We start from the raw sequence: 15,835 nt of genomic DNA on the forward strand, positions 1-15,835 counted from the left end.
GGGAGGCGAGATGATGTAAACCCAGCTCGCCCCCTCATTAGCCTTTCCCTCTTCATGTAGTTACAGTCAAAGACCCTCAGCGTGCGGCGTGATGGGGAGAAGACAGCACCGCCCTGGCTGGCTCACTCCTGGGAGTGCTCAGTGCCGCGGGAGCATGGGGGCTTCCGCTCCAAGGGGAATGGGCCCAGCCTGCAGCGAAAGGAGGGTTTAATCCCCCCCTCCCCCCATGACGAGCAGCCTTAGTGGGTTGTTCTAAGGGAAGCTGAGCGAGCAGGGTGGGAAAGCAGAATGCTGTGCTGCTGGCTGCACTGTACCAGTGACTTTCTCTTCTGCCACTTTGCAGTGCACACGAGAGGCAAAGTCTGCACCCGACACAAGGGCAGGGACTGCGCTTTTGTATCTTGGTGCTGAGAAATTCCCCATTCTCAGGCAGCCTGTCTGCCTCCCTTTTCACTGAGGAAATGATCATAGAATCTCAGGGTTGGAAGGGACCTCAGGAGGTATCTAGTCCAACCCCCTGCTCAAAGCAGGACCAAACCCAACTAAATGATCCCAGCCAGGGCTTTGTCAAGCCGGGCCTTGAAAACCTCTAAGGAAGGAGATTCCACCACCTCCCTAGGGAACCCATTCCAGTGCTTCACCACCCTCCTAGTGAAATAGTGTTTCCTAATATCCAACCTAGACCTCCCCCACTGCAACTTGAGACCATTACTCCTTGTTCTGCCATCTGCCACCACTGAGAGCAGCCGAAATCCATCCTCTTTGGAACCCCCTTTCAGGTAGTTAAAAGCAGCTATCAAATCCCCCCTCACTCTTCTCTTCTCCAGACTAAACAATCCCAGTTCCCTCAGCCCCTCCTCATAAGTCATGATGCAAATAACAGTTTTTGGTTCGTTGGCAGAGGGGAGTTTGTTTAGAAACAACATGCTGCCCATTGCGGATGCAATGAGCAGAGAACCCTGAAAACCCTGAAAGAAAATTGCTGCTGCCCCTGAGTTTGAAAACTGGGGCACGCACCAACCCCCCCGTTTTCTGCAGCAAGAACCTGGGGGCAGGAGCCAGGGACGGACTCTGGGACATTCCCCTCCGTGACTTGCTTCTCAATTATTTGGCGGGAGAAGGAAGATTATTCCCCCATCCTCCAGCTGGCAGCATCTGTGGGTCAGGCCCTGGGCTCCACCCCAGACCCTGCCCCATGCCCAGTAAAGCTCTGGAGACTCTGCCCCTCGCTCACCCTTCCACCGTGATCCCAACACTCCTGCACAGCGCAGGCTCCAGCTGGCCATAACCCCCATCTCCCTTGGGGATGCAGGGCTCTGAACTCACTGCAGCCCAGTTACAGGGTCAAGTCCTTCCTACTTTACAGGGAGATGAGCTGTTGAATTTTCCATACAAAGTTCACTAGAGTGTTTAGCTTGCAGCAGTGTGAAAAAACACAACACATTTCATAAGAGGTGTGAGTCTTTTATCAATGTCCTCCCATTTCGGGACATTACGTCCTGCGACCCACTGCTCACCCCCACCTGACAGGTACAGGTATCGATTCCATTTCAAAACCCTGCTCTGTCCCACAAAGCAGCGAGGAATTCCCACATCAGTCTGGGATTCCACGGGACGTTAACAGCTCCTTGGGCACAGATTGCCGGGAATAATCTCCCAGTTCAACGGCTCAGGCTGCCTCCCCACTCCCGCGCCATTGCCCAGGAGGACGACACTAGCCCACCTGGAATCCAGAGCACAGAAAGGAAAGGGAGCGCTGCTGCATCGCGACTCCCAGACCAGTGCTCAGCCTTAAAAGCCACTTTACCCAGCTACCCCCGGACTCCTCTGCTACAAGGGATTGTCCAGGTGGCAGAGCCGCCCTTCAGCTCCTATCTCCTCCTGCTCTAGGGGGCCCGGACAGGAAGTGACCAGTGCAGGGCAGGGCCGGGCCACCTGGATGGTTCCCACAGCCAGCAGGGTGCAGCTCTGCGATCCGTCTCCCACCCCACAGCTCACACCTCAGCAGGGCATTTAAAAGCAATACTTCCTCTGCTCTGCTCCCGTCCGTCCAGCACTTTATAAACAGCACATTAACGATCTCTCCCCGCTCCCCTTTCACGCAGGGCTCCTACTGCCCTGCTGGCACAACCCAGGTGTTACTTGTCAGCTGTAGGAGTAGCGACTGCCAGCCCCCTGCTTTAACCACCAGGGCATTCCCCACCTTCTGCACACTGCTGCTTTCCTCGCTCGCACTCTGGGCAACCAATGGAGTTTTGCGGCTCCTAATGTCAGCGGCTCCCTGCAGAGTTTATGGAGGTGAGCTGGGAGAAAGCCGCAAGTCGCTGGCTGGGGAGACCTCCAGCCCCTGGTGCTGAACTCTGGCAGATGCACAGCTTGGGGGGGGGGTAGGAGGGGGGATGCTAACTGCCCCCGAGCCCAGGGAGGTACAGCAAAGACAGCAAATGAAAAAGCAGAAACAAAGCATTTCCTGGAGGTAGCGATTTTCGAATGGCTCCAAGCAGCTTTGCCAAGGCCGGCGTGTGCACACGTGTCCGTTGCCTTTTGCTCAGGAGTTTGCACGGCTCCAGCTGACGGGGCATCTCTGGGAGTAAACACCATGCCCGTCTGCACCTCCATCTGGCCAGTGCTACCCGGTCCTCCCCGGGGAAAAGTCGCTTGCCCCTTGTCCGCCAGCAGCCGGGAGGCGTCAGCGGTGCGCCGCCGATTCTCTGAGGGTGGTGCGGCGAAGCAGAACTCCCTTCAGCGTCTGGGAGCTGGCGGCGGTAACCTGAAAGGCAGCAGCACAGAACCGTCATGAGACGAGCTGGGAGCGGCGGAGTGACAGCAGGGAACAGTTCAGGAGAGCTGGCTGCGTGGGGCAAGGCAATGGCCCAGCTCTGCTGGTCGGACGGATTTCCAACAGGGAATGCTGAAGGAGGACGTCTGCTGAGTCCCAGCCCCGCCCAGCAGCAATGCACAGCGCACTGCTGGTGTCTGAACTCCCAGCCTCACCCCGGAAGGCACTGCAGGGAGCAGGGCAGCAGCACTGGCAGTGGTGGGAGGTCCCAGCCATGCCAGAATCCCTGGGAGAGGAACTCGCAGCTCCCCCCAGCAGGGGATGGTGCTGGAGCACCAGGCAGGCAGCAGCGCAGCTCGTCTATTCACATTTGTGCTCACTATTCGTTTGCAAGCACAAAAAAGCACACGCAAAAAGGGAGAGCTGGCCCCAGCCCTTTGAACCCCCCGCCGAACGCACGGCTCCCTCCTGGAGACGAGAGCCACACGAGCCTCACCTTCACCAGCACATAGTCCCCTGGCTGGGCTCTCACCACAGCTCCTGAGCCAGTGCCGTCCTCCATCTCCGTGTCGGGGAAGACCACTCGGATGTTTCCATCATTCCTACCGCACAGCTCGGCGGCAGAGCGCTTGCTGGGCTGGGAGGAGGACAGGGAACGTTATCTGCACAGCATCAACCCCGACTCATGGCTGGACTCTGCTGCCCGGGGATTGAGCACTGTGGCCAATATTAAAATCCACCTTCCGTGTCGTTAAGCAAAGAGCTCTGGCTGCAGCAGCTGCGCTGGGAGAGAGGCAGCCAAAAAGCCTCCACTCATTTTGGGTGCCCAACTTGAGACACGTCTAAACCCCACCCCGTCAGGGCTGTCAACTCTTCAGGGCAGGGACCCTGCGCCTTCACATCTATCTGCAATGCATCCAACGGACAGACATTTCACCAACTCCTCCACGCTGAGCTCTTGTCACCTGACCAGCATCCCCTGCAGCCACACCCTGAAATAATAATTCTACAGCCTCCCAAGAGTCCTATTTCAGGACCTCCCCAAAGCCAAGATTTTCCAAATCAGGTGCCTGGAGTTATGTCCCTACAGAAAAGTGAGCTGATTTTTAACGGGTGCATCCAAGTATTTTGCTCTGCACTTCTGAAGAGCAGGTCACTTATTTAGGTACGTATCGCTGGCCCTGACTAGACGGCATATGTGCCGGGGAGGTGGAACGGTCGAATGGCCTCAGAGCCTCTTGGGCCAGGGGTGGGAAGCAGACCCAGCGTGTGTTAAAGTTCCACTCACCCCCTCCACCAGCACGAGCTGCGAGCAGCCCACCATGGCCTCGTTTGCCCGGGTGGCCTCCTCCCGGAAGACGGAGATGAGTTCCTCCAGCCGCCTACGCTTCACCTCAGCCGGCACGTCGTCCTGCAGCCGGTGATAGGCCCGGGTTTTCTGAAACAACAAAGAGATTAAAAGCCCTTTCTCGGCCAGGTCACATGGGGCAGGAGCCCTGTCCTGTCTGAGCCAGTGGGGCTCAGATGCCATTCAAAGAAGGACAAACTTTTCACAGGTGGCCAGTTAAGTCCCACCCCGAGGAGGAGATTTATCTTCCTTTGCCTCCTTCAGCCACTGCCAATCTCCCGCCTTCTTTCCCACCACCTGGCACGGCCGCCAAGAGACCTCCTGCCTCTTCTGCCAAAAGTTTCTGAAAGCCGACCAGCTCCACCTGCAGCAGGGCGGACACCTGGCTACGCACTGCATCTGCAAAATTCCCCTCCAGCAAAGCCAAACATGCTGCGTCAGCCCCCGAGTGCTCAGCTGGGGTGCAAACTGTGCTGTGACGCCAGCTCACCCAGCTGGCAGCCTGGATGCTCACACTGCATTTCGCACGTGGGAAGTGCTGAGCAAGGCAAGCACTGCGGCTGGGAAAGGCTGCCCCATGGGTTGCTCTGCTGGGCTGGCCTGTATCAGCTCACGCTCCACGACCATAGGCCCCGAGGGCTGGGAAGATCCTCACTTGGGCAGCCCAGACACACGGATGCTGACAGTGCGAGTGCACATGAGCCATTCACATGCACTGTGTGTGTGCAAGAGACTGGGGCCCAGCAACACAGTCACTGCCTTTGGCTGGGGGGGGGGTGTGTGTGTGTGGGGGGGAGAGCAGGCAAGAACAAACTGACCCGGACCAGGGTGACCACGCTAGAGGCTTCTCCCCCCGGCCCCGCACTCACCTGCCTCATGCTGTAGGCAAAGAGGAAACCCACATTGTAGCGGACTTGCCTGAGCAAGGACACCGTCTGCTGGTGATCGTCCTCGGTCTCGCCGCAGAAGCCAGTGATGAAATCGCTGCTGAGACTCACGCCTGGCACCGAGAGGCACAGGGTTACACAGCCGGGGAGCAGACCCTTCGCCCCACAAAGCACAGACAAGAGGGGAATACCCCATCAGCCCTCCCTGCCAGGGCTCTTTCCCAGCATGCACAAGGGCAGAGCGAGGCCGGAGGCTGGCTTTGGTGCACAGTCACTTCTCTGAGGAGCAGGCGAGGGCCGGGCAGGCCACCTCGCTGACCTCGTTTCATTTGGAGGAACATCCTGGTTCTTCCCATGGGCCCCTTCAAATGCAAAGCACGAACCCCATCTAGCCAATCCCAGCACCGCTGCCCGTGCGCGTGAGGATGAGCGAGGGATTCTAGCAGGGGAAGTGAGAGAGCAGTGGCTGGGTCAGATCCAGGCGAAAGGAAACCCCTACCTGGTATGGAATCCCGCACATGCTGTACAAGCTCCAAATACGCTTCTCTCGTGTAGCTGTCAGGAAAAGCACACGGACGTGTTGGTTATGAAGCTCTGACGTCATCAGGGAGACAGGAAACAAAAGCAGCATCTGCAGGGTCTCCCCCAAACCCAGGGATTCCTCTGGCTGGCCCTGAAGCTCGAGGAGTGGAGTGGATAAGTGCGTCTCCTCCACCTCCCTCCCTGCCAGGCTGGCAACACGCCCCTGACAGAGCTCAAGGCGACAATACACAGCACTGCAATCGTCTGGGGGCCACACGAGCGGGGCATCTGCCCCCCACAAACACTAACCGTGAGAGGAGAACCGAAAGCGCAAGGAATGAAACTTTGCCGACAGACGTGAGCACTGCTCAGAGAGGCGCTGAGCGTCACTGCAACGCGGGTTTGCCACGTCGAGACTGAAACGCAGACAGGCCTGGAGAGGTGCTGCTGGAATCCCCCCCTCGCCCCCAAAATGTGTGTGGGGGGGGGTGTTAAACTGACAGGCAAAATGTTCACCCAGGCCTCTGCACTAGCCTGTGCTGCCATCCCGTGCCTGCCCTGGCCAATGCACGGTCATCACACTCGCAAACAGGCATGTCTGCGGGGCATGCGGCTTCCTTGAGCTCCCTGTCTGGCAGGGACGGCGGCCCCCGGAAGGCTCCCACTCCCCCACCTCCGAGCCGAGGGGCAGGCTGCAGCGCAGCGAGGACTGGAACACGTCCCCTCAGTCAGACTCACCCTCGCCTCATGGCCTCCAGGATTCGCGAGCTCCCGCTCTGGGCCGGGAGGTGGAGCTGTTTGCAGATGTTGTGCCTCTCCTGGATGAGCTGCAGGACCTGCCGAGAGGAGAGCAGACAGGAGGTCACAGCTCTGGCCCAAAGGGAACAACCTCCCTCAGCGAAGGGGAGCAAAGAGCCATTGCAAAGACACCGCTCCCGCTCGGCACCAGCTGCCGGGGTGATCTCAGCCTTGTTCCCTCTGGGGGGAGCTGCAGCTCCCGTGGCGAGGAGCTGAAATCCCGCAGCCCCTTTGCACGCACCTCGTCAGGAAAGTCCTTGGGGTGCGGGGAGGTGAAGCGGATCCGCATTTCCGGGTCGACTCTGGAGGCCTGATCCAGCAGATGTGCGAAGCGCAAGCCCCCCTCTTTAGCCTTGTAGATGGTGCTAAAGCCGCGGCTCAGGCCAGGCGCGGCTGCCGAGCGGAACTGGACCTCGGAGGTGTCTCGGAAGCTATTGACGTTTTGACCCAGGAGGGTCACTTCTTTCACCCCCTGTGGAGACGGACAAGGGGGCGCGAGTCACCAAGGGAAATACCAGCCTAGCCGCCAAGCCAAGCCTCCGGACCAAGCCCGGCTTTGCAGAGCCCTCGCCAAGGGGGCAGTTGGGTGCGCCGGCGGGAAGGGGTGGGGGCCGACGCCTGCACTTCACGCAGCCCCACCAGAGCCCCGGGAGCAGCAGGACGAGCCCCGAGGGCCAAGGGGCAGCTCCGGCTCCACGGCCTTGTCAAGCCTTGGCCTCTCGGCTGAGACTGTCCGGCCTACAGGAGCAAAGACCGGACGGGAGGTTTTGTGACATGGACGCCTCTGCACTGGAACGAACCTGGGGCCATGGAACAGATGGGAAGGATTCGGGGATGCCACTGGCCTGGGCTGGATTTGAAGAGGTGACTGACTCCGTAGCCCATCACAGCACAACTCCCTAAGCCAGTCAGCCCCCCCTCCCTGCCCGAGCCCAGGGCCCCTCCCTGTGGGGGAGATGGGGGAGGACAGGGACCAGCCTTCGGTCATTCCCTTCTGGGCTGTCCCATAGGGAGAGCCATGGTTTTATGGGATCACTCCCCACTGATCACCACACGCAGCCAGTGGCCTCGGCTCAGCGCGGCGCTTGGGGCTGCTGGCGCAAAGATGGCAGCCCGGCCAAGCAGCCTGACCCAAGAGCTCCCCCGGCCCCGGGTGCAAAGGACAGCGCACCTGATCAGACAGCGCCTTCACTTCCCGCAGGATGGAGGCCAGGGGCCGGCTCCTCTCGCGGCCGCGGGTGAAGGGGACGATGCAGTAGCTGCACATGTTGTCGCAGCCGCGCATGATAGATCTGCAGCGGGGACACACCGATGAATGGGCGCCAGTCACGCTAGCAGAGCCACTGCTCCCCACCCGGACCCGGTGCCTCTGGGTGAGCCTGCCCCACACGGGAGGTGCCCATGTCTTCCTCCCTCCCAGGGCAGGGCGGTAACCGCCTGTCTGTACCCCTCCGGCGCGGCCACACCTAGAACGTGGCGTCACAGCTGGGCGGCTCCGTCTCAGAAAGGAACTCGCCAACGGGAAGAAAAGCAACAAGGACGGGGTGGGTGGTGCCCTGGGAGGGGCGATGTACAAGGCAGGATAAAATACGCACTTGGGTGCCCAGCTACGGGCAGGGAGGGTGAGCCAGCCGCCCCCCCCAGGAGAGGTGCCAATGTCAGAAGCAGGGGAATCGCCTGGAATGGTGCTGGGCTGGTGGGACCAAGCATTGAAAGGGAAACCAAAGCCGGCTATTAGGAAAAGCTCCCTGATGGTCAGAACTGTCGGGCAGCCTCACCAGGGCGGGTGGGAGTTCGATCACCGAGATAAAGCAGGAGCGAATGTACACCAGGCGACAGGCTTGTATCAGCGGGGTGATGCCCTGGGTCTGCGCTGCCGGGGACGAGCGCGGTACAGACACTAGCTCGCAGGTCTCTGCCATCGCTAAGGGCTGGTTCCCCACAACCCTCCGAAATCAGAGCCCTGCAGAGCAGGGCCGGTGGGGGAGAGACTCCTCGGCTCTTACACAAATGCAGAGGTGGCATCCGGGCTGGTCTGGACAGGCAGGATATCTGCATACGTCTCGTCTAAGGAGAGCAGGACGTTGGCAGCCTGCTGGCCCGTTTCGGCCACAGCCAGCAGCCGGGGCAGGTCACGGTAAGCATCAGGGCCAGCCACGATATCCACCAACTTCTCCTTGTGCAGGATCTCCTCCCTCAGCCTCTCGGCCATGCAGCCTGTAGCCAGAGGAGAACGGTCAGTGTCTGAGCCCACCCAACAGCCCGCTCCTCCCCATCAGAGAAAGCTCAGTGCCCCCGATGAAGCCAGCGTCCTGGGATGCAGCTTTTCATCCCGACAGTGGATGTAACACCCCCCGGCCCCTTGCCACGGCAATGCTGTACATACTGCCAGGTACCTAGAATCCCAATGCGGAGAGGTGCCTGGGACCGCAGCCGCTTGGATTTCAGAGCTGTGAGGTGCCGCAGGCGGTTCCAGATCGCCTGCTCGGCCTTCTCCCTGGGGAGCCAGGAGAAACGGCAGTCAGTGATGCTGATGGCTCTTCCTCTGCCTGTCCAGCCAAGGGCCCCAGGCACTTGTTGAACAGCAGGAACGAGAGGCAGGGACGGTTATCAGCCTCCTTTCACAGACAAGGCACACGGCTGCCGAGCGACACACCCACATGTGCGACAGGGCCAGGGAACAAGCTCAGCCCCATCTCCGCAGCCTGCGCCCTGAACCGCGTCCACTGTAATCAACCCCTGCTGTCCTAGATTAGGCCAGGAGGGACCCTTCTGATTAGCTGGCCTGTCACCTGGGCCAGAGAACCTCATCCGGGCCCCTGGCATCCAGCCCGCAGCGTGCGCTGAGCTAGAACAGATCTACTGGGCAAACATCCAGTCCTGACTTCGGCATGCAAGAGACCCAGAGCCCAGCACACGCCCAGGGAAGTTGTTGTGATGGTTAATCCCCCACCCCTGGTAAAAGCCTGCACCAGATCTCTAGGCTGAACGTGTCTAGCTTCATCTTCCAACCATTGAACTCAGGAGGTTTTGTTCTGCTAGATTAGAGAGTCATCTGCTCTCCAAAACCTCTTCTCCATGCGGGTTACGTGGGATATACCATGCTGAAGCCACCCCGTACCCTCTCTTGGGTACAGTAAATAGATTGAGCTTCTTAAATCACTCACTAGAAGGCCTGTTTTCCAAACCTCAGACTGTTCTTGTCATTCTTTCCAGAACCTTTTCCAATTTTTCCCCCTCCTGACCCCCCGAGAGCAAGGGAGGATATTTGTCGTTACAGCGTGCCACAGCCTGGGCCGGTTGCCTGAGGGTGCGCACTGTTTACGGCAGACAGATTGCATTATTTCGGCACCGCGTCACCAAGGGCTGTTTTGTTTGCTTGCACAGGCATTGCCTGTAGGCTGCAGCTACACTGCAGAAATGATTCTTAATCAGCGAGACTGAGGTCTTTCAGAGAAAGAATGGGACTTTACTGGTGACACAAACTGCATCACAGCTGACAATGAGCATTCTGCGATGCGTTCAGAAACCGCATGCAATTTTACTACCAACACTGAACTACATCCCACATTCTATTATTACAGAGGAGGAGATGGAGAAAAGAGGCAGGATGCAGAGAAGCAAAACCAGATGCAGATTAAGCAGTAAAAAAAGAGTGGCTTCATTCTGTATAATGCTGCTATAAGTGTATCCCACTGGTGAGTGTTACAGGCCCCCTCTGTCACAGGTTCCAGCTACAGAACGTTCTCTCGCTAGCTCAGGCTGCAGCAGCTCGGCTTTTAGCTCGGGAGGTCCCTGGTTCAGTCCCCAGCGTGTCAGCCAGGATGGCAGTCGTCACATGAACACTCGTTATGTTCACTTCGGGCTGCGCTACAGCAGAGACCTGGATGCCGACGTGCCGCAAGGCGAGCACTGTAATAAGGTCAGTCCAGCTCTCTGGATATCTACTGGGCAGATCCAGGTCTCCAAGCTCTGATCTCCGACACTCGGGGACATTCACTCTCCATAGTTTCCAAATAACCCTTTCTAAGAAAGCGACGTTTCTTACCTGACAGAGCAGGTGACCAGGAGAATCACGTCCGCCTACAGTGGGGAAGACAATACAGAAGAAATGAGAGGAGGAGGATCAGTTCTCCATGCAAGCTGGAACCCAGGCACCGCCAGCATCACGGCCATCAGCTAGTCCAGCAAACCAAGGGAATCGCTACAACTCCCCCCAGAGCGGAATACAGGCAGTGTGCTCCGCGGAACGGCCGAAAGTTACAGCCCGGCCACCTGCTTCAGGCTGGGCCCAATCCCCTTCGCAGCCAAGACAGACGCAACAGTTAAAAAATATAAATCAAGCTTTATTAATGTGCCCAGCACATCGTTCCATTCCAGCTGCCGCAGGGCTTCGCACAGATAGCACCTGAACCGGCAGGGTGCTCTGCAGACGAGACCCCACTGAGGGTATCAGACCCTTAATGTAAAGCTGCTTCTGGACCCAGGCTGGGAGACATGGGCCCAGGGGTTCCGGGTGCAGCACCATGTATGTCAGGACAGCGAGCACGGGGTCGTACCTCCTCCAGCCAGCGTGTCCGCAGGTAGCCACTCTTCTGTAGGATGGCCCAGGCAATCTCGGTGTCATTAACGTTCATTTGGCAGCCGTAGGTCTCCAGATACACTGCAATTAAACAGAAGGCAGCTCCTGGGCAGGACCAGGACAGAGGGGGGGAAATCCTGACCACGCAGAGCAGGCAAAGGAAGGCCGCACTCGTCGCTGCTGATTGCAGGGGGCGTTCGGAGATTCACCCACTGTGCAAACCTGCTCAGTGGTCTGCCGAAAGATTCAGACAAGCTGTACCCCTAACGCCAACGCCAACCTGCAGCAACGACAGCTGCTTAGTGAGGGTGGGAATCCTGCCGGAATGGGGAGGAGGCCAAGGATGTAAGAAACTGACCAGGTGGGCCCAGCCCCCAGCTGGGCCTGGACCCGCAGCCCTGAGCCCCTTCCACCTGCCCTACAGGAGTAGGGCGGCTGGCTGCACAGAAGCAGCAGTTTCTGGGGCCAGATGCTCGAGGGAGACGGGATCACATCACTCACACTTGGCTCTGTCTTGTGCCTCTCCCGGCCACCCTGCTGCTCTCCCACCTGGGCTCAGATTCACGCAGGCAGCACATGAATTGCCACCATCTCCTAGCTTGCTTCTTCCACACCCATGACACGCCAGGGCTGCCAGTGATCCCCCACCACTGGCACTGGGCAGCCTCAGGCCCTACAGCGTCTCCCCCGCATGCCGTGGGCCCAGACTCTGCAGCTCCCTAACGACGCGGAACTGTTGGGATGCTCATGGCACCATCTTCAGCTGGCGCCTCCTGGTAACCAGCGATTCCCTCTGTAGCAACCAGGGGCACAGTACGCACGTGCTATGAAACGTGCACAAACACTCCAACTTTCCCAGCGGCAGCTGGGCCAGGTGCCTGGTCACCACCGTAATGACCAGCCAACAGGGAGAGCCGGGCACCGTGAACAGTCCCCCGCTCCTCAGCCCCCCTCCCGGGCACAGGAGAAAGGGCAGTGACATTCTCCTCATTTCAGAAAAACAAAAGAGCACGAACAGGGCACTTCCCAGCGAGTCTCAGTGCTGGCTCGCCCCGGGCCTGGCTCCACTGGCCCATCGGTCCCTGGTGCACAGGGCGAGACTCGCTAGCCCCCGATGCCAGCCTGGTGCTAGGTCACTGACGGACGGGCTCTGCCCCGACCGCGGCCTGTCACAATGCCCAGGAGGTGGGGGCAGGCGCACGGGAGGACAGAAAGCTGGTGCAAAGAAGAGGTGTGAGCCAGTCCTGAGGAAAGGTAATAAGGTAATAACTGGAGATATACCAATCTCTTAGAACTGGAAGGGACCTTGAAAGGTCCTTGAGTCCAGCCCCCTGCCTTCACTAGCAGGACCAATTTTTGCCCCAGATCCCTAAGTGGCCCCCTCAAGGATTGAACTCACAACCTTGGGTTTAGCAGGCCAGTGCTCAAACCACTGAGCTATCCCTCCCCCCAAAGGGGTGAGTGGGGCCGAGAAGGGGCAGTAACACTGACCTTTCCGCCCGGCTTCCTCCAGGATGCTGGAAGTGAGATAGGGCTCTGGCTCCTCCGGCTCCTCCGCCAGCTGAGGGCGAGTTTCCTGAGGTGGGGACGCGTTTCTTAAGAAGTGCTGCAGCGTTGGCCCTGCTGCCAGCCGGGCGCTAAAGTCCTCCAGGCCCCTGTTCCGCTCGCCCCGGCCCCGGGTGGGCACACGAGCTCTGAGCTCGGAACGCGCCGCCCGGGACAACCGCCTCCAGAGGAACGTCCCAGCAGCTCCCGAGATGTGTTTGAAGGGCAGGAGCATCGTGGCAGATGGGCGAGAGACCAGACACCCTGCAAAACCCCAGAGAGCAGGACGTTCACTAGCCAGCCCCACTTCACCCCCTTTCTTGGGAAACTGACGAGACGCAAAACACCCGGGAACCCCCGTTTCCTCCCCGCCGGAATCAGCAAACTATCAAACGATCGAAATCCCCAGCGCTGGGGTTTCAGAACAGGGGCGACGCTCCTGCCGCAGCATCCGGGGGCTGGTGACGCCAGTGGGGCTGCAGGCCAGCGCTGGCACCTGCCCAGGTGGAGCAAGCTGCAGAATCGGGGCCTTACGTCATTGTCAGCGAGTCAGAGACACGGTTCTCCGGGGCTGTGCACCTTGGGGTGCAAGCGGAGAGGGGCGGGGGGAGGTCTCAGTGTAAGTCAGGTCCAGCCTGGCAGCTGGCCCATCCTCCCCCCGTGCAGGGCAGGCGCGTCTCCCGGGCGAGGGATGAACTGGGGAGGGGGTCCCGTGGGTCAGCGAAAGGACCGAGCTGCAGGGCCCCAGCAAAGCCAGGCAGGAAGCAAAGGGCAGAGACACGACAGATGCGCCCTGTGTCCGGGCTGCAGCCGGCCTGGAAGGGCTGCCGGGGGCACCCCCAAACCCTGGGCCCTGCACCCGGGGCCGGGGGGGGTGCAGGGGCGGGCAGGACCCGCTGCATGGCCCGGGGCTCGGCCAGGCCCCCGGGCTAAGCGACCCCCCGTCACACAGCGAGCTGCTGAGCGCCCCCCCCCGAAAACACACCGCTACCGACTGCGCCCCCCGCCCCCGGTCTGAGCCCCCCGGGCTCAGCGACCTCCACAGGGCAGCGGGCCCCACGCTCCTGTACCGGGCCCCCCCGTCACACAGCGAGGTGCTGAGTGCCCCCCCACACCGCTACCGACTGCGCCCCCCCCCCGTCCAGCGGGCCCCACGCTCCTGTACCGGGCCCCCCCGTCTCCCAGCGAGGTGCTGCGGGCCCCCCCACACCGCTACCGACTGCGCCCCCTGCCCCGCGTCGGAGCCCCCCCGGTCTGAGCCCCCCGGGCTCAGCGACCCGCACAGGGCAGCGGGCCCCACGCTCCTGTACCGGGCCCCTCCCCCCCCTTCACCCCGCCGGGGGGTCCCGCCCCCGGCCCGCTCAGGCTTTACCTGCCAGCGCCGCTGCAGGCCCCGCCCCGGCCGGGCCGGTCTCACCGCCCACGTGAGCGTCTCCGGCCCCATCTGGTGTCCCGCAAAAATCGTTCCCCCGGCAACCGCCCGGGCAACCGCAGTTCCGGGCTCCGAGGTTCCCACCTAAGGCACCAGCGCACTGATCCCTTCGGGCACAGGCCGGTGGGCGAAGCTCCCGCTGCTTCAGGTGCGCCTGGCCCGGCGGGTTTAGCCAGGAGAGCTCGTCCCCCAACAGATCTGTTAGTCTCCGAGGTGCCACCGGCCTCCTGGCTGGTTGTGTGGATACAGACTAATGTGCTACAGCCACTTGCCACGTTCCCGTGCCTCTCCCGCCAGGCCGGCCGCGTGGCCCGGCTCTCACACGCGAGGCTCTTGGACGCGTCTCCCAGCGCCTCCATCAGACTCTTGCCTCTGGTTTTAAAAGTCAGCCCGTGTCTGGCTGCCTGGTTATGGGCCAACGTGAGAGCATGACCCGTGTGCCGCCCGCCAGCTCCGCCGGTCCCCGAAACAAACAACTCTCAGGATTTCGGGTGCCTGACACGTGATTTTTGAACTCTTGGGGTTGGCAGTGCGGACACTTGCTTACAACCCCGGATCCCTAGAACAGAGCTTCCCCCCTCCAGCATGGCAGAGCGATCATCCACCCCCCCGAAACCAGCCCAGCAGGAGAGCGTGCGGTGCAATCACCGAGCATGCCAGGGCCGCCCAGCACAGGCACGATTCCCACTGCTGAGTTTTAAAATGATACTTAATTCAATTCTACAAGGCCAGCAGGGGCTCAGGTGCTTTGTTGAAAGAGACGTGGCTGTCAGTTACGCGGGCCGCGCCTGCTGCCCTGGATCTCAGTTCCAACTAAGAACTAGGCACCTCCCTGCTTTGCAGCTCCACCGTCCCTCTTCTATCAGCTCTGCTCATGGTATCACCGTCTTGGTGCCCAGAGCAGGTCTGGCTGGAAATGGGACTGTTATCTGGATCATGCAGTCAAGGTGAAAGCAGCCAGGGGGGCACCATTCGGTTCCTGACCCTGGCAGGTGCCAATGGCTGTGTTTGCCCCTCTACCCCACAGCTCTCTGCCCAGGCTAGTGGCTGTTTGGCAGAGCGTCCCGCCGAGTGCACAGCTTTGCCTTGGCCTCCCACTTTTACTTCCGCGTGTAGCTGCTCACAGCAATCCCCATGGACTGGGCTGGGGCAGGAGAAAAAACGGGCTGGGGCCGGAACCAGCGGCCGGCCTGCCTCCTGCTGTGACTAGTTCCCATGCTCCTCAGCTCCCCTTCATTGATGTGCCATCCACAAGCGCAGGCCCCAGTGCCCTCGGTGCCTCTTCCCAGAGAGACTGAGCCTGCCCACATGGACTCCATTGCTTCCACCTGTCTGTGGGTGTCCCGGAGCACGCAGCAACTGGGCCAGAGAATCGGCGTGTGGGGCCAGTGGGGGACGTTGCCCTGTTTCAGACACAGACCTCCACGGGGTTCACACCTCACCCATCTCAGCTCCACAGCACCTGCCTCAAAGGCCAATGGTCTAAATTCCACCACCAGCAAACTGGGCCTCAGAAACCTGCCTCTAATCACTGGCTGCAGCCTGGACAGCAGCACAGGAAACCGTCACGCTGCCTGGCACATGGGGGCCTGACATTCCAACAGCAAGTTCTGCTCGTCCTGCTGTCAGCTTTTTCGTGCCTCTGACACCCCAGCCATGCCCACCGTCATCACCACTGCCGGGCAAACCTCCCTCAAGCCCTGCAGGACCAGCCTGGCTTCTTTGTGGGAAGACAGGGCCCTGGGTCTCCAGCATTGCCTACGCCAACAACTGCCTGAATCCCGTCCTCTCCGAGAATTACAGAACAGGGCTGGGGAAATCAGTCACTACCCACCTCAAGAGACTCTCAGGCAGGAGTTACTGCCTCGGGCCTGCTCTGAGCGACCCACGTAACACCAGAGTCCAGCAGTGGGTGGGAAAGTTAATCTGCATTCAAACTACT

At 60.2% G+C, this 15,835-nt stretch overlaps 1 protein-coding gene across 5 annotated transcripts; it reads right to left on the reverse strand.

Annotated features, from left to right (window-relative positions):
- Positions 1 to 1,448: 1,448 nt before the first annotated feature.
- Positions 1,449 to 13,927, reverse strand: CDK5RAP1 (CDK5 regulatory subunit associated protein 1). 5 transcript variants are annotated; one of them, XM_039499125.1, is made up of 14 exons: positions 13,834 to 13,927; positions 12,408 to 12,725; positions 10,894 to 10,997; positions 10,383 to 10,417; positions 8,731 to 8,831; positions 8,341 to 8,551; positions 7,506 to 7,626; positions 6,576 to 6,806; positions 6,275 to 6,372; positions 5,514 to 5,569; positions 4,997 to 5,127; positions 4,068 to 4,217; positions 3,276 to 3,416; positions 1,449 to 2,770 (listed from the first exon to the last, which is right to left on the reverse strand). In XM_039499125.1, exons 2-14 carry the CDS (start codon positions 12,694 to 12,696, stop codon positions 2,690 to 2,692), a joined length of 1,749 nt encoding a protein of 582 aa, XP_039355059.1. In that variant the 5' UTR covers positions 12,697 to 12,725; positions 13,834 to 13,927; the 3' UTR covers positions 1,449 to 2,689. The 5 variants fall into 5 exon arrangements, 4 of the variants coding, with proteins under 4 accessions (XP_039355059.1, XP_039355063.1, XP_039355062.1 ...); XM_039499129.1 differs by having other exon boundaries at positions 5,046 to 5,170; XM_039499128.1 differs by lacking the exon at positions 13,834 to 13,927 and adding an exon at positions 13,739 to 13,757.
- Positions 13,928 to 15,835: the final 1,908 nt, after the last annotated feature.

This window comes from Mauremys reevesii, linkage group 13 (assembly GCF_016161935.1).
Source record: "Mauremys reevesii isolate NIE-2019 linkage group 13, ASM1616193v1, whole genome shotgun sequence".
Taxonomy (NCBI): domain Eukaryota; kingdom Metazoa; phylum Chordata; order Testudines; family Geoemydidae; genus Mauremys; species Mauremys reevesii.

Bases quoted from the DNA above. Each gene is read 5' to 3' on its own strand.
- CDK5RAP1 (XM_039499125.1), bottom strand. From the start codon at position 12,696: ATGCTCCTGCCCTTCAAACACATCTCGGGAGCTGCTGGGACGTTCCTC. The intron at 10,998-12,407 runs GTCAGTGTTACT...GTTTAATTGCAG, and splicing joins GGAGGAAGCCGGGCGGAAAG to TGTATCTGGAGACCTACGGC. The intron at 3,417-4,067 runs GTGAGTGGAACT...TCCTCCTCCCAG, and splicing joins AGCTCGTGCTGGTGGAGGGG to CCCAGCAAGCGCTCTGCCGC.